Source organism: Myripristis murdjan, chromosome 7 (assembly GCF_902150065.1).
Source record: "Myripristis murdjan chromosome 7, fMyrMur1.1, whole genome shotgun sequence".
NCBI classification, from domain to species: domain Eukaryota; kingdom Metazoa; phylum Chordata; class Actinopteri; order Holocentriformes; family Holocentridae; genus Myripristis; species Myripristis murdjan.
In genome coordinates, this window is record NC_043986.1 from 30,152,362 (window position 1) to 30,175,744 (window position 23,383).

Here is a 23,383-nt window from a genome sequence, read left to right on the forward strand (position 1 = left end):
AGGTGTACACGTCACCTTGAACTGGCCAAACTTTGCCTTTCTGAAAAATTCAATATAACATAAAAATGAAATGATGTTAAGATAGCTGACTGATGCAGTTGTAGCTTCAAGAAATCCCATGGCGATTACTGAGGGAGGCAGGCTGTCCATTTAGGCGTTGGCTTATTAGTTCTTACTCTTACTGATCTGACAGCACACATGCAGAGATGAAACTGTGAGGTTTTAGGCTGGGACACTGAGCCGTGTGTGTGTGTGTGTGTGTGTGTGTGTGTGTGTCTCAATATGGAAATCACCAACGATACATGTTGCTATTTTGTGTGTCTCAGCGAGCCGTCAAGAACGTGGTGATTTATCTGACAGATTAGACAGCTGAGCTGAAGTGCCTTGCTCAATGGCACAGCAAAGTACAACGAAAATGCACTACTCAACAACAGTCGTCTTTGTGTGCATAGGTGTGTGTGTGTGTGTGTGTTTGTGTATGTACATGTGTGTGTAAGGGACTGGTTCTACAGGTAAGACCAGGGTGAACTCTCTCTCTCCCTCTCTCTCTCTCTCTCTCTCTCTCCCTCACTCTCTCTCCCTCTTATGGTGGAGTGGACAAACACTGAAGAAAGGGGGAAAAATGAGGAGGAAAAAATAACAAAAAGCATGCAATGAAAGGGAATAGAGGAGAAAAGTAAACAAAAACAGAATTAGAAAATTGAGAATACAAAAGAAGAAAAGTAGAAAAGTGTAAAAAAAAAAAAAAAAGGAGAGAACAGAGGAAAATAAAAGACTACAAAGACAAAAGTGTCAACACTCTTTTACAACCTGCAGATACAAGTCTAGGCACTCTTCTCGCACTGAGGAGGGGCTGACAGCCAGCATAGTGCCACTGGTGATAGATTGTGACACACACACACACACACACACACACATCCACCCACCCACCCACACACACACACACACAGAGAGTTAACAAACAACTCAGCAGTTGCCACCACTTTGTGTGTCTGGCCCCACATCCTAATATAGCTTCATTGCCTTGTGCTGTTTTGACTGTGTGTGTGTGTGTGTGTGTGTGTGTGTGACTATGTATCACTAGTGGCACTATGCTGGCTGTCAACTCCGCCTCAGTGTGTGCAGACAGAGTGACACAAGCTCCACTGCTTTTGGCAAATAACGACAGCATTACCTCAGGCTATCTGTGAGCCCTTGCGGAGAAAAAAAAAAAAAAAAATCATTTAAAAATTCTATACATCTGAGGCCTTAAAGGTTTACATCCAGTCATTGTGGCAATGTTTTTTCACCGTGTAATGACAGACTTTGTGTCCCTTAATCCTCATCCTAATCCTTCACAGCTTTCATTAGCTGTGTTCAACTGGACATAAGTAGATTTGGCCTGCTTTGCTTTTTTATTTAGGTTTTTGAATTGACGGCAGACTTAAAAGTGTCCTAACAAGCCTTAGATTTGAGTCTCCACTGCAGATAGTCTGAACTTGGTGCAACTGGATAACGAAGTCGGTAGGAGAAAGAAGGTAGGCAGGGGGCATTAGAGGAAATGGGTTGATGTATGGGGGAAAAGAGGATGAAAAATGGAACAGAGCGTGGTGGGGGAGAGGTCAGAGCAGAGGGATCGACATGACAACCTGATACCCCTGAGAAAGTCACCGGGGTCCCCCCTTCTCTTCCACCCTTCATCCTTCTCTCCTCCTCCTCCTCCATCGCTGCTTGCATCCACCCCCCAACTTTCTCCTCGAGCCTGAGGAGGCATGTGTCCGTGTTATTATGATCTCTCCGTGTGTGTGTGTGTGTGTGTGTGTGTGTGTGTGTTGAAAGGATTCCTTGCATGGGACAAGCTGAAACAGCAACCTGACACCTCTTTATTCCCTCTTCCTTTGTGTTGCTGCAAATAAAGTCTATGCTCGCATTTGTTCCCAGCAATTGCCAGTTCAAAAGCAAGGCACGCACTTGCAACACTTTACACTTGTGTGTGTGTGTGTGCGCGTGAGTGTGTGTGTGTGTTCACTGCAAGGAATTACCAATGAAGGATTGCAGCATGTATTCCCAGCTCTCTGCCAAAGAAAACTGTTCCCATTTCATCCAAACCAAACAAACACGAGGTCAAAGCCACTGGTTCAAATTTGGCTTTTCTTTTACTGTCAGAGTGGAGATGCCTCATTATATTATGTGCAAAAAATAACACGGTGCACCGTAAATTATGGGGCAGGATTTGAGATCGTCTGCTGGCCGGTTTCTCTCGGGGCCGCCGCTCGACACACTTCAAGATTTCTGATTACTGTTGATTTAAGGACGTTTCGAGTCAAAAAGAGTATGTCTCTTAAAATTCTACTCAGTCAAGTCACGTATAATGACTGCTGAAAGCCACAACCCATGTATTTATATACATTACAAAAAATGCATATGAATAAGTGACCCTGTACTGATAAAGGTTTAAAATGATGATTTTGATTTTGAAGCAAAATCTGCATAGAGAGATTCAGTTAATCGTTTAAAAAAAAATGTGAGGGGAAAAAGTGAATTTATATTAGGAATGAGTGAAATTAGCTCTCATCATTTTTAAGGCTCAGGTTTACTGTGGATGAAACTGTAGATGAATTTTAATGCACTCATATGCTCATGAAAACAGTTCAAATTTTCATACTGAAGCCCAACTCATACAGGATTATTATTTGCTACGATCATCAGATAAAATTGCAAAAGGTCAAGTTTTTATAGCTGCTTATTGATCAAAATACAACTCAACATTTGCCTTCATGTTTTCCTCTATAGATGCCTCTGTGCATTAGAAATTGCATGACGAAAATGAATCATAGCTACAAGTTTTATTTGTAGAGGATTAATATTATCAGGGACCCGTGCATTGATTCACCATGATGCAATAGAAAGTGCTGTAATTTTTACTCTATGAATAAAAGACTTGGCTGATTGACACAGAATTAAAACCACTGGTGAACTCCAGTTATTACGAGTCACTGAACATCCACAGGTAATATCATCCGTGCATGAATGGGGCTTTTATGGTTCAGGTTATAAAGGTTTTAGAGAAGTGTTGCGTCACCATGATTCATCTGCGTCGCTCCCCTGATTCATAATTAACATTTGAAAAGTGTTCCCACATTTGAGAAGTGGTTTTGTTCCTTGTAAATGCTCTTTAACAACACGTTGGCAACAGCGGCACTTGGCATATTCAGGCTATAGATGCGCAACAGCTTTCCCACAGGAACAAAGCTAAACAAAGCCAAAAATAACCAGCGGCCCCGAAGCAGACACGGTTACAGCAACACACAGGCCAGTGTCATAGGCCTGACACAGCCTCTCCCATACCGTGTCTGTGTGTGTGTGTGTGTGTGTGTGTGTGTCTGTTAGCCAGGCCCATTTGTTTCTGTGGAAGGGTGAGTCCTCACAGTGAACTATTTTTAACTCATTCAAATGGAAGGTGTGTTTCAAGTCATCATCCATATGGAAATTGACGATGATAGAGTTTGACTGTGTGTGTGCGTGTCTGTGCGTGTCTGTGTGTGTGTGTGTGTGTGAGACTCTCTTAACTGCCCATAGGGAATATGGTGGCAGACTAGGTGGTGAAGGATCATTGACTGTGGCAAGAATGCAAATCTGAACCAAAAGAGTGTGTGTGTGGGAGAGATGGCGCAAGCACACATTTATACATATAGAGTGTGTGTGTGTGTGTGTGTGTGTGTGTGTGTGTGTGCGCGCGCATGACAGAGAACGAGCAGTGAGCAAACAGTACAGGACAATGTATGTGTATGTATGTGTGTGTGTGTGTGTGTGTGTGTGTGTGTGTGTGTGTCAGTAACACAGCAGGCTGATGTATAATGCAGCATGGGTCCAGTTTCCTCTGTCCTGAATGTTTCCATGAACATCCAGGACTGCTGTCTGTTAGGTAACTGAGCTCACACACACACACACACACACACACACACACACACTGCCAATCACCCACACCCACACATACATGTAAAAGAAACAGACTGACATTGTTCTCTGACTGTTCCCCTATCTCGATCGCTCTCCCTCTGTCTCTCTCTCTCTCTCTCTCTCTCACACACACACACACACACCTGTGGCATCGTGTGGCATGGGGAGTAATGGTAGCACAGGAGGAGTGTTATCACAGCAGTGACAGACAGAAGACAATCTCTCTCTTTTTCGTTAACCCCTCTCTCATTTCCTTCTGGGCTGAGTGGGCAAGACCTCACAGACGTACACACACATGCAAATCCACACACTTAACACACCACATCCCGGGTGCAGCAGTGTGTACAGTGAACTACGCAGAGTTTGATCGGCCCGTATTCACCCAGCATGCACAAACAAACGGCCGTGGCTCACACACTCGCGCAGGCTAAACTACAAAACGAAGTAAAACGCACATACCCTTGTTTGTCTTGTAAATATCCGGCTGTGTGAAAAGCCCAGTAGCACTTCTGCCTCAGCCAGCTCTCTGCAGGATCTATAATTAGACAGAGAGCTCCACTCCCCTCCAGTCATCTTTTACTGTCGGCCACATCCTCTTTTCTTTAACTCCTTCTCTTTCTTCTCCTCTCTCTCTCTCTCTCTCTCTCTCTAGTGTTTGCACTGTAAAACTGTTGATTTCATCATTTAGTCAAACAAAAGTAACACCTTGCCCGAGTGTGAACGAACACTTTGCACGGTAGTAAGCTTCAGAAACTTCGAGCTGAAACGTTTTTAACGGGATGAATCTGAATTTGACACTGATTCAAACACCAAAATAAAACATAAATAAAGACAGCCCGGCCTGCCTGTGTCTGAGTACAGGTAGTGGAAGTTGTGAAATTATAAATGGGCAGAATAAAAAAAAGAAAAGTAGGACATTGAAAGTTAAGTGACATGAAGTGTGTTTAGTAAAGTGAAATTTATTACTAAGTCTGTTCTGGATTCATCTAAGAAACCTGCCATCACACGGTGAAAAACATAACTCTTAATAACTGCATGTAAGATACTGTAATACTTTAAAGGCACTTAGTTCATTCAATTATGACAAATTATTGTCCAAAAGTGCATCTACAATAACAACAGACTGCTCATTCTCGTTTCTCTTACACTGCAAATTCATCAAGGATTACAATATACACAACACTGTAATTTCACATCTTTGGCCGCTGCAGGAACTTTACAAGCCATCCCATAAACAACAGGGATCGTAACCGTGGTAACGGGGGGCGGTCAGGCCGGCAGGAAGCCGTGTCTATAAAAACACAACAATGAGAGAACGAGAGTCACTTCCTGTTTAAGAGCTGAGTTTAGACTCCTGTTTCCTCTCCCACTCCCCCCCACTGCTGCCGTAGTGCCCCTGAGCCAGGGTGCAACGCTCCAGCTACACAACTTCCCACAGGAATACATGTCATGCACAGTAAACACAGCGCAGCCACCGCCTTTAAAATCATCAGCACAAACAGCAAATGTTCATAAACAGCAAGAAGAAAGGTGATTTTGCCGGAGATATTTGTTTACAGTGGCAGCGCCTGTTACTTTACGTACAATTTCTTAAATTGTTCTATATCATTTTATAACAAATGAAAATACAAAATGTATTTTGGAGCACTACAAATCAAACAGAAGCCTAGAGGATGCTTTTCTGAATAGTAAATATGCATGTAAACAAAGTTGCAGACCCTGCTATTGTAAACATTAATGATGAACTAGTAACTTCTCCATGCATAGATTGTTTAGATTAATATAAAAAAGTATACTATATCTGTTATATACCTTTTCTGACTTCTCTGAGTTTAAAATTTATTTCCCAAAACTACATACTGCACCTTTAAATCGCATTCCCTCTCTTCTCTCACTGTATGGCTTTAGTGAATAGCTGAAGACTCTGACATCCATTAACAAGGCAGATTAATGACTAACAGTGGCCCTGAAGGCAACACACTAATGTACCGCACGCACATGCACACACACACACATGCAAACACACACACACACGCACACACACGAACACATTGGAATGGAAAACTAGTAAGTAAAGTATTGACAGCGGGGTTAAAAATAGTTATGTTTTTTTTCTATTTCACCTTGTAGATGGGAATGAATGGGCTTGAATGAAACTCACTGTATAATGCAAGGTGACTTAGAGCCACTTCATATTTTGTGAATATTCCTTTTTTTTTTTGTTTGTTTTTTTAAAAAGGCTGGTACAGAACAGTAAAGTGCAACAAAATGTGACTTAAACACAACTCTGAATCTTAGCATTTAACTTAACATGCAGCATAACGCTTTAATCAGCAGGTGTGTGTCATGTTGTTGTATCCTTGTTTTCATTTTGTCTCCATCTTTGGTCCTGCAATGCCTTGTTTCTTTAGGGTTCAGGTCAGCCTAAGGTTAGGTTGAGGTTAGGGTTAGGCATAAGCTGTGACATCAGGGAAAGGCTCTACAGAAAGAATGTAAGTCAATTAAATGCCTTACACTTTGCTGGGGAAATAAATCATATCCTGCAACACACTTCCAAGAGAGCAGCCGTCAGTCGGTCAGTGTGTGTGAGGACCTGTGATGTTTTTCTCCCGATGGTTTTAGTCGCACTTCACTTCTCCTCCCGGTGAAGAGCTGCCAGTCAACCCAGAGCTCGGAGCAGAGGAAATAACGTGATATAGGTTGGACTGCTACTGTATTTGCAGAAAAAAATAAAATAAATAAAGATATGTATTTGTTTTAAAGTGCTGCAGATCGCAGAGTGAGATGTGAGTGCAGGAGGAGAGGGCTGTTTCACAAAAAAGAAAAAAAAAAACACAGAGTTGCTAAATCAGCCTTGTGCAACACAGGATCTCTAAGTATAGACTCTCATACTGACAGTCAAAATCACATGCTCTATACTCCTCTTTAACTGGTAACCCCCCCTCCCCTCCCCCCACTCCTCTCTTTTTGTCATCCCTCGCTTTCCTTCAGTTGAATTCAGTCTGTCACTCTGCCTCACTGGCATGCATGTGACATGAAAAGTGCCAAAACATCTAAATATAGTGGAAGAGAAATAACAAAAGCAACTAGTAGTTCTCTCTCTCTCTCTCTCTCTCTCTCTCTCCCTCTCTCTCCCTCTCTCTCTCTCCCTTTATCTCTCTCTCTCCATCTCTTACTCCCACTGAAACACTCTCGCTGCCTTCTATTCCCTCTTTCATTCCCCCCTCTCTCCCTCTTCTGAGGAATCCACAGCTGTCACTCCCATTCAAAAGCCCTCTGCTTCCGAAGCAGCTGGCCAGACTGTGCTCTCTGTGTGTATGTGCATGTGCATGTGTGTGTGCATGTGTGTGTGTGTGTGTGTGTGTGTCCCCGTCTGCCTGCCTACAACTGTCACCAAACTATTTATATATTTATGGTGTTGCTCCGTTGCTGCATACTTGAGTGTTCAAGTGTACATGGTAGTGCGTGTGGCTGTCATCGACTTTTAAGTCCCAGCCTGCCTATCTCTGTATGTGTGTGTGTGTGTGTGCGTGTGTGTGTTCATGTGTGTACATGTGTGTTTTCTTGCACCTCACAGAAAATCCTATCAAAAGAAATTATTTTAACTGGTCCTTGGTGACACAAGGGCCGGCTGGGTCGGGCAGTTTAGGATTAAAATGAGAGTTTTTGTGCTGATTGAGCCATTACTGTCAGTGATGAGAGAACACACACACACACACACACACACAGTCACACACGTGTCCCTGGTAGATCATTCACTCTGGTGTTCAGTGCTAAAAATTGAGCGATAATATGAATGAGTGATGGTAGACTTCATGGTAACACATTAGCATTGCGCACACACACACCACTGAATGATGGTGCACTTCATGCTCAATAGCATCTGTTGAATGACAACAGACGTAATGCTAACATGTTAGCATGCGCACTGTTGAATGAAGGCAGCCTTTTAGTGTAAACATTAGCATACACCATAATGTGTGATAGCAGACACCATGCAAACATGTCAGCATGCACTTCAATGTTCACTTTAAGTATAGCAGTGCAAACCCCTGTGTGTGTATGGGTGTGTGTGTGTGTATTTCAGGTATGCAGGTTACCCAATTATCCTATATTTTTTTTTTGTTTTGTCTTTTGTGTTTCTCTTTTTCTTTTTTTTTTTTCTTTTTTTTTTTTAAAAGAGATTTATGTGTGTCGTGCGGCGGTCGTAAAACAGGAATTGAAGCAAACAGTTTTTACATCCTACTTCACGTCTGCTTGACTCAAACAGGTGTTTTAGGAATCTGCACCGCATTCCAAGTCTGCACGCCAATAATACACCACTTTAAAATCACTCCAGGAGTCACACACAGTTCACACACACACACACACACACACACTACATAAACATTCCATGTGTCCCTCTCATCCTCCACTTGACTCAAGGCAGAAATACGCCTGAAGGTAGAAACTTCACAGCACACCATTCATTACACACGCACGTACACACACACCCACACCCACACACACCTCGATTTGTCTGTCAGGTGAAGAGAGACCAGGTGTGCTGTCTGTTTTGACAAATGATAGTGACTCTATCTGCTGGATGGCAAACAAAATCTCGAGCCTGTGCTGCAACACCCTCGGCTGAACTACACAAACTGTGCAGTCATGCTGGCTCAGCAGGTTGGGCTGCACATCATGTACATGCAGCTGCACAGGTGTGGGTCCGGCTCTGTTCGCCAGTGGCTGTCCCATGTTACTGAGACCAGCACACCAGATATTTGGTTGATCAGCTTTAAAAAATCAGTGACATTCTCAGATAAACAAGTGTCTGACTGGCTCCTCTTTAACTACTGGCTAAAGAACAATCGTGACTCAACCCACAGGGAGTTCATGACGGCTTTTACATTACATGCATTACAAACACAGGTGAAGTGATTCACTGAGTCCCGCCCGCCCCGTTTGACTGACAGGTGAACTTTTGGAAGTGCAGAGCTCAGACACCACAGCGGTGAGTGTAGGCAACGTCGATGAGACGACATTTTCAAAAGCACAAATTTCATGGATCACTGCACAATTCAGCTTTGAAACCTGAAAACAGATTCACTTGATTTCCTCCAAAAATAAAATAAGCAACTTCGCAAAAAGTGGCCTGAGAATTTACAGGACATTACAAAAATTTGCTCGAGGTTCAAAGGGTTAAATGCTTGTTGCACGTTTGAAATGCATGTTTAAATACTTGTGAAAGGCATGTGAACGCAACAAATCTGACACCCATCCAGGGTTAACAGTCATTTCTTTTACTGTGACACACATCGGTGAGAGCTTACATGCCACATAGTTGTAAGAAAAAAAAAGACCGGACCAAATTCCTTTATTGCAACAACGATGTCTGAAACTGCCTCTACATGTGATGCTTTCGAGATTCCTGTAGGGAAATTATTAATTGCCTGCATGGTGACTTGAGGCCACACTGAAGTGCGGTTTTCCTACTTACCGAGCCACTGTGCTGCTCTTACCCAATAAATGTGAACTTTCTGAGGAAAAAAATGAAACTCGTAAATAACTATCAGTTTCACATCACATCACATACAAGTGGAAGCAGCCACGGTACGAATGACTGACTCATTCTTCCCAGTGTGAGTAATATAAATGAGTTTTCATAGAGTGTGACGTGAGTATATAAAATCTCAAGGATTGATTTCTCCCAGCTCTCGCTCTCTTACGCACACACACACACACACACACTGCTCTCCCTGACATCAAACACATTCTCCACATTGCCCTATCCAGATAAAGCCACTCAACACAGCAGCCACCTCAAAAGAACTCCCCCTTCCTCTCTTAGGACACACACACACACACGCACACACACACACACACAAACAGGTATCAGTGAACCTCTATCAACAAGCAGCCACCGCACACTGATAAATGCTTCCTTATTTCTAACCATGGAGGTGTCCATGCTGCGGTGGGACCAAACAGCATCAGCCAGTGGCTCTTTACATTCCTTTAGCCCTGTTGGTGTAGCAGATTTGTGGGGTTTGTGATTTATGGCGAGCATTTTTCAAGTGGAGCTACCAGAGCGCAAACTATTTCAAATGTGACTTGGATAGCTGGTTATCAGGCGAAAAACACTGCGGTGACTCGGTGACTGATGGCTCCTGATAGCTTCAGATAGCGGTTGAGAGACTGGTGGCTCCCAAAAAAAAAGCTACAATCTTCAGCAAAGGCTTTTCATGCTGATAAGAACGCCGGCAGATATCGGCTTATCTTTCGGGATTCAGAGGCTGCAGCGCTATCACTGACTCAGACTGAACTGCGTGCGCACCAAACCGGATACTCCACCGCGAGTTTAGATCAGTGTGAAAATACCTGTCATAGCTCGGGTTTTAACAACTCTCATAAAGTAACATGTTGTAAAGCAGAAAACACCGGGAGGATGACGAGTCCAGGTTTATATACTCGTCAGTGGTCAGTTCAAAAAAATACTGCTACACTTCAGGAAATAATGAGGCAATGAGGTAAGGTTCCCCATCAGAGAGGCCATACCGAGACATCAGTACAGAAACATGTGCAAAAAAATGTCCATCTTAACAAGTCAGTCAATCTGTGGTCTAATCTTTCTATCTTGAGGCAATGCCACGTTAATATTTCCATTATATGGGACTTAATATTTTTGCTTCTCTATAATTCAGAGGGAGACGTTGTGCTTTTTACTCAACTACATTTAACTGACGGCTGCAGAAGAAGCTTTTCCATTCAAACCCCCAGGTGTGATGCACTGTCAGGGTGTAAATTAAAACATTAAAACATTTCTTACAGGTTAATGCATAAGTAATTTCACACTCAGAAAGAAAGAAAGAAAGAAAGAAAGAAAGAAAGAAAGAAAGATGACCTGAAAATTGAAGGGGGCGGCTAATTTTGGGTCATTGTCTTATAACTCTAATAATTTCTTGCTTATTTGTCTGACCATTTTTTTGTCTCTTCTCGCGTTTTTGAAAGAAATCAAGCCATTTTGCTCAGGTTTCAAAGAGTTAAAGGCCTGTGAAAGCATTTAAAATCTTTCAAAAGTATCTGAATGCAAGACTTTAACTTTTGCTGGTGTGTTTTTCCATTATGGTTCTGTTGCTTTTACTTAAGTGGAGCATTTCAGTGCTTTTCCCACCACTGATGCGGTGAAAAAAGACAGAATAAGGCAAATCACTCCACTGGTGTCAAGAAAATGTGATTCAGTGACAGCAAATTAAATCATCTCATATCACTTGCAGATTTTTTTTTTTCACTTGTTTTAACAGAACCAAGATTTTCAGGCTTGATTCGTGACTGAATCTTATGTCAAGACGGAGATTTTTATCCACTGGACATAACAACGTGTTACTGACGTGTCCCTCTGCCCACTCCCTCCCTTCTTTCCCTCTCGTTCTCTTCCTTCACTTCTCATTATCTTGATACATCTTTCCAGTTCTCCCTTTCGACCTCTATCTGTGTCTCAGGCTCTGTTTTTTACTCTTTTGCACTCTGTCTGTCTTATTTTCTCTTTCGTCTGCATTCCTTTCTTTGTAAACGTTAACAACCGTCCTGGGAAGGCGGCTTCATGAATATGCACAGTCACACTCCGCTGTCTGCACGGACAACAAAGGAAGAAGACATTTACATTCCTGCAAACACTCTGCACTCTGCTCTGGCCTGGGACACACACACACACACACACACAGTCATGGACAAACAAGGACACAAAAGTGACAGACAAAGGTTTGTCTGGCATACACACATGCACAAGAAAGCCTGCACACACATGTAGACTCACATTACATAAACACTCTGCATGTTGCTCGCACCCTAAAGCTGGAAACTTCACAACAGACCATTCACATCACACACACACACACACACATGCACACACGCACACACTGCTATCTGATCCGAGGTCAGTCTCAGTCACCTCAGTGAGCTGGAGTGAACATGAGCCGTCCATTACTCTGTGTTGTCCTTTAGGTTGGAAAATACTGCAATCCAGCCAGGAATGCAGTTTGGTTAGGAGGCTATATATTTAGGGTTTCTCTGATATATATTTGCCTTTTACATACTGAATACCAGTCAGTGTCATCCACATCTGATCTGATGGACGTTTACCCTGCAAAACAATATGGAAAGATCCTCTAAAGAAGTTATTTCTTTGCGGATTTTAACTATTCATTTATAAAGCCTTTGTTTATTTTACTTGCTCAGGACAGGTTTTGTTTTGTGAAGATTTTCTTCATTTAACTAATGTGTCCTACAGTTTTCTTGCCCATGAGCAGGTGAGGCGGGTCACCCTGCCTTAAAGAGCTCCTGACCCACCTAGAAGAATTTTACTAGTATGGCTCTCAGTGGAGAGTTTCAGAGGCTTTTCCACCCTGATGAGAGTCATATATATATATTTTTAAATTAAAATAGTCAAATTCATGTATAGTAACTTCTTCCAGGAGCTTCTGTATCAGCTTTAAAAAAAAAAAAACCCATACTGGAACCCTCATTCCAATACTAAAATTCAAAATCAAGGGTAAAAATATCATTGCTTCCTGATAGGAGCAAATACTGAGAACCAAATCACTGGTGGCTCAAAAATGTTCCAAACCACTCCGGTTTCAGGGTTGCAACCTTTTTTTAGATCCAAGGCTTCTGGTCGGGAGCAGCGGTTGTCAGCGGGAGAGCCTGGGACTTAGCTACGGTGTTTTTCTTCTCCAAATGCCAAGGAAATAAAGGCTAAACAAAATCATTCTGTCGACTTCAAGAAATTTTAACCGGATTAGGTGTGTGTGCATTTGTGTGTATTAAAGAATGAGAGAGAGGGAGGGAGAGAGAGAGAGAGAGAGAGAGAGGGAGAGAAAGAGAGAGAGAGACATTCCCGAGGTGGTACACAGACTGTGGCTGGAGGCCAATAATAAACCAATAACCCAGTCAACTAAAGCAAGGAGCCTTTAGTTCACAGGTTAATACAACACTAATTGATTTGACACAGTAATATAATGTTACGGTCAGTATTACCTCAGGAGAATATCACAATACACACACACAGGGGCTCTTTCTCCATCTCTCTCTCTCATAGTACTAGCATGCATACACACAGACAAACACACACCCACCCACACACACACACACACACACACACACACACACACACACACCGATCCAGCGAGGCCCCTTGGAGGGTATTGTATAACATTTCCCCCGACGTACCGAGTGATTTCACGCACCTACAGGCAGGACAACTGGGTCATTTGTTCTCCAGTTCAGAAATAGCCTTCTCTTTCATTCCCATCTACCGTACTACTATTACTACCGTTACTCCCATCTGCAGCATAAGTTAAAAGGGCAATAAGTCAGATTTTTACTGCCCCTTAGCACAAAATGACCATAATATATAAGCAGGGGGCTGATTTGGTTGTGGATGAATACCAATGCGTAAACCATTACTTCACCATCTGCTGAGAGTTCTGGCTTTAAAAACGCCCTGTGTTTTGGAACAAAACCCCCCCACACACACATCGGTGCTCCAACACATTCCCAGTTAGGTGCTCAATGATGAGAGAGGGATGTGGGGCTGTGTAATAGATGTGTACAAGGAGATCAGTTCAATCAATGTTCACACTGTTACACATATTTCCTATATGTTGCAATGTGGGTCAGTAAAGGGTCACCTCCCGTTCTTGCAAAAACAAAGCATGACAACAAAACAAACTAATCTGGTTGCTAAACTACACACCAAAGTTACTTTTGTCAAATGGAAACAGCCGAGAATCCCATCAGAGATTCTTCTTTTTCTCTGTACTTCACCGCTGACAAAACAGAAAATAAATGCTTAAAGTGAGCAGACTGCCCATTCTTCCTTAAAACCTTAAACTGAATCAAGACTAACCATGTTTAATAAATGTTACAATCAGGTCAAAAGACACCAAAGTATCAAGAAGTGCCAAAGACCAGTGTCAGAAGTCGCTATACACAGAACAGCAATGACAGTTAGTGAGAGGTGCCGGGCATAGAGCCTACTGCTGTTTGTTACCCTTTCCACCCACTCAGCCAGTTACTGTATCAGCCCTGTTTACCCTGTCACCCTGTTACCATGTAAACTTGTTCCCCAGTAACCCTGTTACCGTGTCAGCCCTGTTTACCATGTCACTCCATTACCCTGTCACCGCTGTTACCCTGTCATCCTCTTACCCTGTTACCCTGTCACCAGTTACAATGTCACCCATACTGCCCTGTCACCACTGTTACCCTGTCATCCTGTTACCATGTCACCCCTGTTATCCCGTCATCCTCTTATTCAGTCACCTGTGTTATCCTGTCACCCTGTTACCATGTCACCCTGTTATCCTGTCACCGTGTTACCTTGTCACAACTGTTACTCTGTCACCCTGTAACCATGTCACCCTGTTATCCTGTCACCGTGTTACCTTGTCACAACTGTTACTCTGTCACCCTGTAACCCTCTCACCTCTGTTTCCCCTGCTACGCCTGTTACCTGGTAACACTTAAACCTTGTCACCCCTATATTTACATACAAAATACATTTGACATAGAATGTATTTAAATCTATCTCATGTGTCTCATCAAAAAAATACATCATCTGAAATATATTCTGTATGTGTTTTTTTTCCCAAGACACTTTGAAATAACTTGCCAGGATTTGCCATTTCTTAATATATTTAGGTATATTTTGAAATGCTATTGCTCCATCTCTCTCACTGAATGTCTCTCTTACTTCTCCCTCATTCCTCATCCCTCCCGTTCTACCATTGGTTCTGTAATTGGGTTTGGAAACCAGGAAGAGGAAGAGGAAATGTGACCTCCACTGCAGCTCTCCGCCACAACAATCTTGCCTATTGTTATCTGTCCCTAATGCTTCCTCCTCTCCTGCTGAATGAAGGGATGGATATAAATATTTAGAGAAAAAAGAAAGATGGTGAGAAAGGGTGTATATGTTTACCGTCACTGCCAAAAAAAACTGTCTTAACAAGTCATTTAATCTAGCGAGTCTTCAAAACATATTTTTCTTAAACAAGTGGAAACCCCCACCGATGGCGGTATGATAATTTCACTTGTTTTCAATGCAAATAAACTAACTTCAAGAATTCCTCTGAATGAAATCTCATTTCGCCGAGAGGAGTGATTTGTCTTATTTCAAAATATCACCTGCTACAAGTATAATCATTTCAACCTCTTAGAAGAGGTTTTTGTTAATTGGTTTTAAGGAAAACAAGATTTTATGAGTTAAGAATAGAGCTTATGATTTGTTAAAATGTACATTCCTGCAGTGATTAAGTGTAGCCTACATTAACACGCTGTTACAGCTGTTTGAGCATTTTAAAAAAGTTAAATAAAGATTAAGTTTATGTGAATGCGAGTTTAATTAACTGACTTTCCTCTAAACCATCACTCCTTTATAAGCAGAGAGAAGTCAGCTGACCCTCCTGAACTTTAACAAACCAATCTGTGTATAAATGTTCATAGCAAATATAAGATTCAGGAGTGGCCTGCAAGAAGAAAAAGTATTCCTCAAGGCCTGCAGATGGATTATAGCTCTCCTATGTAGTTTATGGGTCTGTTTGAGCTCTATGGGGCTTTTAAAGCTGCAGTGTCACGTGCTGAACACATCTCACCCACACTAGTGCTAACCAGTCTCCAACCTCAGAGACACCTGGCATCGGGGCACCATGCTGTACAGTGAGAAAAGGTGGTTTAATCTAGGGTTTCATATATAAATGTGTGTGTTGTGTGTATGTGTGTGTGTGTGTGCGTGCAGAGAAAGAGAAAGAGAAAGATTACAGAAGGAGACAAAGGAGAGAGCCAGTGTCAGTTGGCCTGGATGGACAACACACATGTAACCAGACCCTGCAGCCTCGGCCATGACCTCACTGGGTTTTTCCACAGGCACACACACACACACACACACACACATACTTACACATACACACATACACACACACACCCATGCAGGACACATAGTGGCTCCTTGGTAAGCATGGTGTAAGTGGAGCCTGGCACAGAGAGAGCAGACCTCCATTCAGAAAGTCGTGCACTGTAATCCTACACACTGCGATCGTGCATGATCACATTAGAGAACGCCGATCTTAACTACACGCCGGCTCGCTGACTCATTAGCGATGCGTCTCCACATGACGATTGATTTTATCTTTTGTTGTATGGGGGAAAATAAAAAATAAAACTTAAACTAAACCCCAACCAAGCTGAGCTGTTAGACAGCCACATTATCTAAAATCTGCATACTGCGGCTGGGTGGGGAAGGAAGAATGTATATAGGAATTTACCATGACAGCAGTAGGCAATCTCAGATAGTGATGTTAAAACATGCAAATATTAGACCGATTTTTTATTTAGAACAAGTGCAAAATCCTCCCCGTACAGTTTCTTTTCTTTTTCAGTAAATGATCACTCTACTACTAACAGGAAAATGCCACAGTGATGCAAATGATGTTTAACTGCATTTTGAATACATTCAAGTAACCACACGTTATGATTCAATTCTAGAGTAAACAAGTTGTTAAGACGGATATTTCTTCCTGTGTTTGACTCAAGCAACCAATGCATAACTGGAAATGACTGGTGTGTTAACTAAAGTTGTTTAGCACACAGTAAAACACACTTCTAGATGACCAAAACTGAACCAGACTTCCACTTTTCACACAAACAAACTGGGCCAAACGCTTCTTTCCGAGCACGCTGACACCTGGTCTGTAGTCATTGCAGTAGGCTCTCTGAGAATCGAGCGGCTTAGATCATTCTGCATTGGAAAAAATGCTGTCACTTCACTAAGCGCAGCGCCTGTGTGTCATGTGTGTATGTTGTGATTAAGAAAAAAAGCTGTAAACGGGGTAAGATGTAGTCTGGAAGCGGTTAGACATTTATTGACCCAGAGCAACAACTACTTGTTGACTTAGAAATGTTATTTGCTGTTTTTTTTTTTTTTTTTTTTTAAGAAATAAAAACAGTGTCATACCTGCCACTGTAGGAAATATGCTGTCCCGTCTGTCTGCCTTTAAGACGTTCCCAGTGGCACTGATTCCATCTGTGCAGAGAGTAACATGAAAAAGAGTGAAATACAGCTTTTACACAAACAATAAAACAATAAAAATAACATGCAATTGTTCCCACGACAATCATGAGGGATAAGCATTTCTACAATTGATAGTGATCAGTCAGACCTGGCTCAACGAGCACTTGCCAAAACTTTAAAGGGCCAGTGAGTAATGTCTTCACTGCGTTGTATCAGAGAATGCCGTGGTATCTCTGCGGGGAGCTGACCAACACCGGTGACTCAGTGATTACTTGACCAGCTGCAGAAATTCCTCGACGTCAAAAGTCACCAGACATTTAATCAGTTTTGGACCAGAAACTCCCCGGCTACTGGAAATTTTTTTGATGGTGGAGGTTGATACTGTGGGCGAGCAACCACCATTGCAAAAAAAAAAAAAAAAAAAAAAAAAAAAGCAGCATTCTCAAGTTAAAACAATAAATAACACCTTCATTATTCCAGTATTTAGCATGGTGATATCTTACTGCTTCACCATCTTCTACTATCATTGGCTAGCTACCCCTCTACATTGTGAGAATCTGACTTCAGTATATAAAGGTCAGTGTAAACAGTGTCAGAGACCTGCTGATATGTTTTCCCACTGTTTCTGCCAGTAAAGGCTGGTGGAAGTAATCGACTTCTTCAGGGTTAGTTGCAGCCTGAGGGGTGGGGCCGGACACAATCTGAGCAATGCAGACCCCACCTCAGACTATTTGCAAATGTAATTTGACTAGATGGAAATATCACTAAACGAAACAACGGCAAAATAAAACACACACACACACATTCACCAAAGGAATGAACAGCTTTACTGATGCCAGATAGCCACAGAGATATGCAGCATGTGCATCAAAATCAAGATTTGAATGTGAACATGGAAAAAAAATTCTTCAGCTTTCAAATAGAATTTTTGTTAAAATATAAGTGCTATTGCTCTACTTCTACTACTACTATTACTACTATTTCTATCAATACTACTACTGCTACTTGTCTACTACTAGGAAGAATAACGGTAACATCAACAATAATAATACAATCCTTCACTTTCTTATGCCTGTGTGCGTGTGTGTGTGTGTGTGTGTGTGTGTGTGTGTGTGTGTGTGTTAAACCTGTTGCTGCTTTACTTTAAAGCTGGCCAACATCTGCTCAGCGGCAAAGCTCTGCTTAGAAACGAGTATAGGAGCCAGTAACACACACACGTTTTGTTTTAAAGTAGGCTCTTCACTTCTCTGCAGCGGAGGATGTTAAAAGTAATTTAAACATCAACATTATAGTCCTTCACAGACATGTGAAGCCTACCCATGCTGAGTTTATTTATGCTCTCGTATCACTATAATATTTCTATGATACTTGTACAGGAACTTATAGTATGTCTCTGGTGCTCAGAAGGGAAATTATTGAGACCGTACCGGATTTTGTAGCTCTGTAATCTCCAGTGGCATCACGATAACATTCGCTATAATAATCCCACACGCTTAAGTGATCACTTGCTCATTTATGTCGTATCTTTAATTTGTTACCATAGGATTATTATAGGTCTCGAGGGCGGCAGCGACTCACGAGCGCACAAGTCTGGAGCGCAATTAAAAGAGAAGCTCCACCTGCGCAGGTGGCTGGTACTGATCGCCAACATTTTCTCAGGTCTGCTGAAGCCCAACAATAAAAAAGGAACAATGCATCTATCCACGGAAGGCCATTAAACTAACTTGCAGCTGTTCCCACATCAGATGTTTTCACACGCACGCACGCACGCGCACGCATACACACACATACACAAGCACAAACTCTTGCCTACCTCGGGAGAAACACCTAACAGTTTCTTGACAGCAGCCTGAATCGAAAAAGCCTTAATATAATCCAGATGGCGCTGAGCAGATTTCACGCACTATAAACAATCCCGTTTTTTAGTTTGTTTGTTGTTTTGTTGTTGTTTTCACATCCAGGAGTGAGAAAAGTGTGCCGAGAGGTGATGGTGAGATCCGCTTGCGCTGTCAGTTCAGAGTAGAGAGGAGGAGGAAAAGAAAAGAGACTTATCGCAGGCAAGTTGCACAGAGAAAGTCCGGCCCCTGAAGTCCGGCCCCCATCCCTCCGCTCCTGCAGACAGAAATAGCTTGCAAGGCGGGCCCCACCAAAAATAGCCTTGACTTCACACGGACCTTCAGGACTATTGTTTCCCTGCACTGACTGACTCCCATTGGGTGCACACTGGAGCCAATCCGTACACGGCTCCATATTACTTTATGAACAGTCTCAACTTTGTTTCCAGTGTCGGGCTTGGCATGTAATAAAAAATGGCCCCTACCCTGTGGCTCCATCTGCTGACCGGCTACGGGAGGCACCGGTGCCCAAACTAGGGCCCTGGGACCCTCCAGGGGTTCCTATAAGGGGCTACAGTGGCTCCCCAACAAAAAGAGGAGTAGATGAATTTTACCAGCTCACCACATGCAGGGTAGATCTAGAAATGACGTTTTTCATATTTTTGCAGTAAGGTAATATGGCACAAAATTAATTCAATAAATAAATAAATAGCCAAACTTCATGACAAATAAGAAGCAACAAATAAAGCTACTCAATGCTTTCCCCAGATGTATTCATATGAGGTTGCAAATGCCAAACAGCATTTGAAGAGCTCATCTGCAAAAAAATCAGGAACATGTAAACTTCTTGTAAATTAGGCATAAAGGAATAAACTGAACGGTTGTATGTAATGCTTCATGTTTTATACTTTTCGATTCAAAATCTGTTTTGTAACAAAAGTTGGTATCAGCTTCTGCATGCATTAGTCTAATTGTTTATTATTTGATGATTTGATTGACATATAAAAAAAAAAAAAAACCTGATACATAGATGTGAATGCAAGTGGGGATTTTTTTTGCAAACGAATTCTTCGTTTACACACTAAATCTTTCCGCTGGCAGCCAAACTAATGCAGCTTTTCTAGGTGGGTCAGCAGATTCTTGTGAAAGCAGGGTGAGGCAGGTTGCACTGAGGACTTTTGAGGAAATAATGAACCCATGCTACACTGGCAAAGGCTGACTGACTGCACAATATCTGATGTTTAAGTTCAGTAAAAGCCCAGTATCAATACTGAATAACCATATTAGTTTGACTGTTTTAATCAGATGTCCCATGGCTTCCTCCCGCACTACACAACAGACCAGGGGTTCCTAAACTTTATCTTTTGGGTTTAACTGCCCATATGCCGAGTTTCACAAAACACAAACACAAAAAGTTTAGGAGGCCTTCACTCAGACAAATAACCTGCTTGTGACAATATGTAAATACAAACTTCTAAAAAATGGAACGTACTTAAGCTGGTGGCAGCAGAGACCTGCTCTTTTAGGCGACATGCTCAACCCTCCAGCAGCCATGTGAGCCATGGCATTTGAGCTCAAGACAAGACAGTTTAGTGTGTCACAGCAACCTACATTTGAGAACAAATCTACCTTGTCAGCTAATTCGCTTTTGTGTTACTGAACTGATTTGCACCCACATCGTGACCTTTGTCAGGTCTTTCTCTCGGTGCTGGAATTATCTGCACACAGCCAGCTCCCCGGTGGACCTCCAAGACAGAGCCTGCAGAGTCTGACAGGCGACTGGGGACAAAACAGCAAAACCCCTGCACCACGTTTAATCAGTGATTAACGCTCTGGCAGGGAGGAACTGTGTTACAGTGCTGACAGGATTTTGTGTGCTTGAAAACAGGGGTGCAGTGGAGGGGAAACCCACCCTGACTCACTTTAGCCTCGTTCTCAAGGTGATATGAATCTTAAAGGAAACTAAGTTTCAAGACTTATCTGTACAAAGCGTTTCATTCCAAAACAAGTCATATCCATTTTGGGTGGAAATGAGTCAATATTTCAAAAGTGTTTCTCCTGCCTGAAACTATCACTTTTTAAACAAACTGCTCAAGCTGACTAATAGCAAAGTTGGCATCCTTTGCTTTACTGACTGGCCAACAGTTACTTCATGGGAGGACAGATAAGGTCACTTAAATGTCCACACAGATTACACACCAGTGTATTATATTATATAAAATATACACCGTTTTTATTTACATCTGCTCTGAAATATTTTGTAATAGATATTCAGTGGAGAAACAACATGAGAAGGAGCTCCCTCACATTGTTTTTACATCTTCAACAGCAGTGGAAGAAAGTATGTGGAAACGCCTTTATGAGGAGGAAATGTTTGGAATAGTTTCTGTAAGCCTAATAACCATGTAATATATTGTAGAGATTGTTTCACATAGCTTCACGCATGTCTCGCAGCATTACAGATTAAAACAATGAAATATGAATCACAATATTGCACATCTGCTACGAAACACACATGAAATGTTGCCACTGATTGCATGTAGACCAGCGCTGATCTGTTTAGCCGTGTGTCGCTGTGTGCCCATGAAAAGCCATGAGGTATGAGCAGGAAACACCGTGAAGAAACACGGTGTGCCAGCAGCTCAAAGCAGGGATGTCATGGAGCTAAAGCACCCAAACCTGCACTTACAGAATCTATTCTCCCACCTTCCAGACTGACATAAATCCTCACAAGCTGAAGCCACAAGCATACTGAGCATAAACACGATCATGCCAAGGGAATTATAACAGGAAAGGACCTTTTGAAGGCAAGAAGCATAGATGAATTATTCTCAAAATATGTAACTAATTGGTATTTATCAGGAAAACATTTTAGTGCTCATTAAATTTAAAAAAAAAAAAAAAAAAAATGGTGGTAAATGTGGAAACAGGGCAGTTTTTCTTGGGTCCTGATAAGTTAACATTTGGAAGTAATACATTTTCACCTGACAGCAACATTATATTAGTGGTTGTTGCTTTATGAGTAGCGTGACCTTGTTTTTATTGACTACTACTTTTATTGACTACTGCATTATTGGCCATAACCCCTATTTTTACATATAGACACACAGACACACACACACACACACACACACACATCTACATGCTTGAAATTTATATATATATTTTTAAACATTTTTAATTCAGCTTTTGCTCTGTAGTTGACATCATAAACGATACTGATTTTGAAATCAAGTTGAAATGTCTTCTTAACCTTTTTATGTCACATCCATGATTATATTGTGCACATATATAACGATATATACAAAAAAATCAATTTCTTTATATTCTTCTATCAAAATAAAATCATTTCTTCTTCCTGTCAAACAAAATATGACGCATGCATATGTAGGTACGAACCAACCAGTTCCAACTAATAATACCCTGACATCCACCTGTCAGTCATCCTCAACCTTTAGGCCGCGTTCAGACTGCAGGCGAATCTGATTCAAATCAGATTCCTTCTCAAATCCGATTTTTAGGGCTGACTGTCCACACTGTTTTTAGCAAGTGTCCAAATCGGATCTGACTCTGTTCAGACTGGGCCACGTCATTGACCGATCTGACAGGTTGCTGTAGCAATGACATTGGCGAGGAGGCGTCATCCAGCGCGCGTAATGTAGAGTAGAGTGACGTCACGGACAGTCAAAACTGATCTGAGTGTTTGGAGCTGTTCAGACGCAGACGCATCTGTCCAAATGCGATCTGAAACTACCTCCCGAATGTGGTTTCGATCAGATTTGCAAAAATCGGATTTCATGTGATTTGTGACTGTTCAGACTACAAAAGAGCCATCCAGTTTCAATCTGGATGGGCTAAAAATCGGATTTGGGCTGGCAGTCTGAACATGGCCTTAGTGACACAGAGATAACATTCAGTAGTTAGCTGGCTAACAACAGTATGGCACGTTAAGGTGTCTTTGGTTGTTCTCCACCTCAAAACTTGTCTCGTTTCCCCAAAATACCACGGTTACAGGCCCGCTGGTTAGATCGTTAGGGCATGTCCACTTTTCAGTGTTCCAGTCAAATTCCTCCCAGGGTTATGTCCCGCCTCTCGGTCCTGTTTCGCTTGGAAATACGTCACCATACGAAAGTCAGATACTCTCTAAATGCCTTAACCAACTTGAAAATGCAAAGGGGAATAAAGTAAATGCCCTTAACATGTTTTCATAGTATGTACGCCTGAGTGTGTGTGTGTGTGTGTGTGTGTGTGTGTGTGTGTGTGTGTGTGTGTGTGCGTGTTGCGTTTTAAAACAGACCACCCAGTACAGGGCGGCCCTGGCTCCATTCTGGGAGGAAGCACAACCTGTATCTTCCTGTTTCTGACAGGCAAGGCGCAGACACACAGACACACACACACACATACAGACACACACACATTTCTGTGGTAGCATACATGACGCAGGACCATCGAGCTGTCAGTTTTTCTAGCCCTAGGCTTTCCTAGAATCAGAAGGTGTTTGCTTTTGCAGCTGCTCATATGAGTCAAGCTACATCCTCAGAGCGTCAGGTGAGATTTACTGGCT

General features: G+C 42.2%; 1 protein-coding gene across 2 annotated transcripts in view; it reads right to left on the minus strand.

Annotated features, from left to right (window-relative positions):
- hdac7a (histone deacetylase 7a) overlaps positions 1-23,383 on the minus strand; it is a 74,662-nt gene that overhangs the window by 33,838 nt on the left and 17,441 nt on the right. Inside the window, exons 1-2 of one of the 2 annotated variants that reach the window (XM_030055979.1) lie at positions 18,798-18,996; positions 16,928-16,996 (exon numbers count right to left, since the gene is read on the minus strand). Coding sequence is in view for 1 of the 2 variants with exons in the window: in XM_030055978.1 (XP_029911838.1) it covers positions 16,928-16,996 (69 nt within the window). In the remaining variant the exon portion in view is untranslated. Of the gene's footprint in view, positions 1-16,927; positions 16,997-18,797; positions 18,997-23,383 lie in introns of those variants that run through there. The other variant, XM_030055978.1, reaches the window with a different exon arrangement.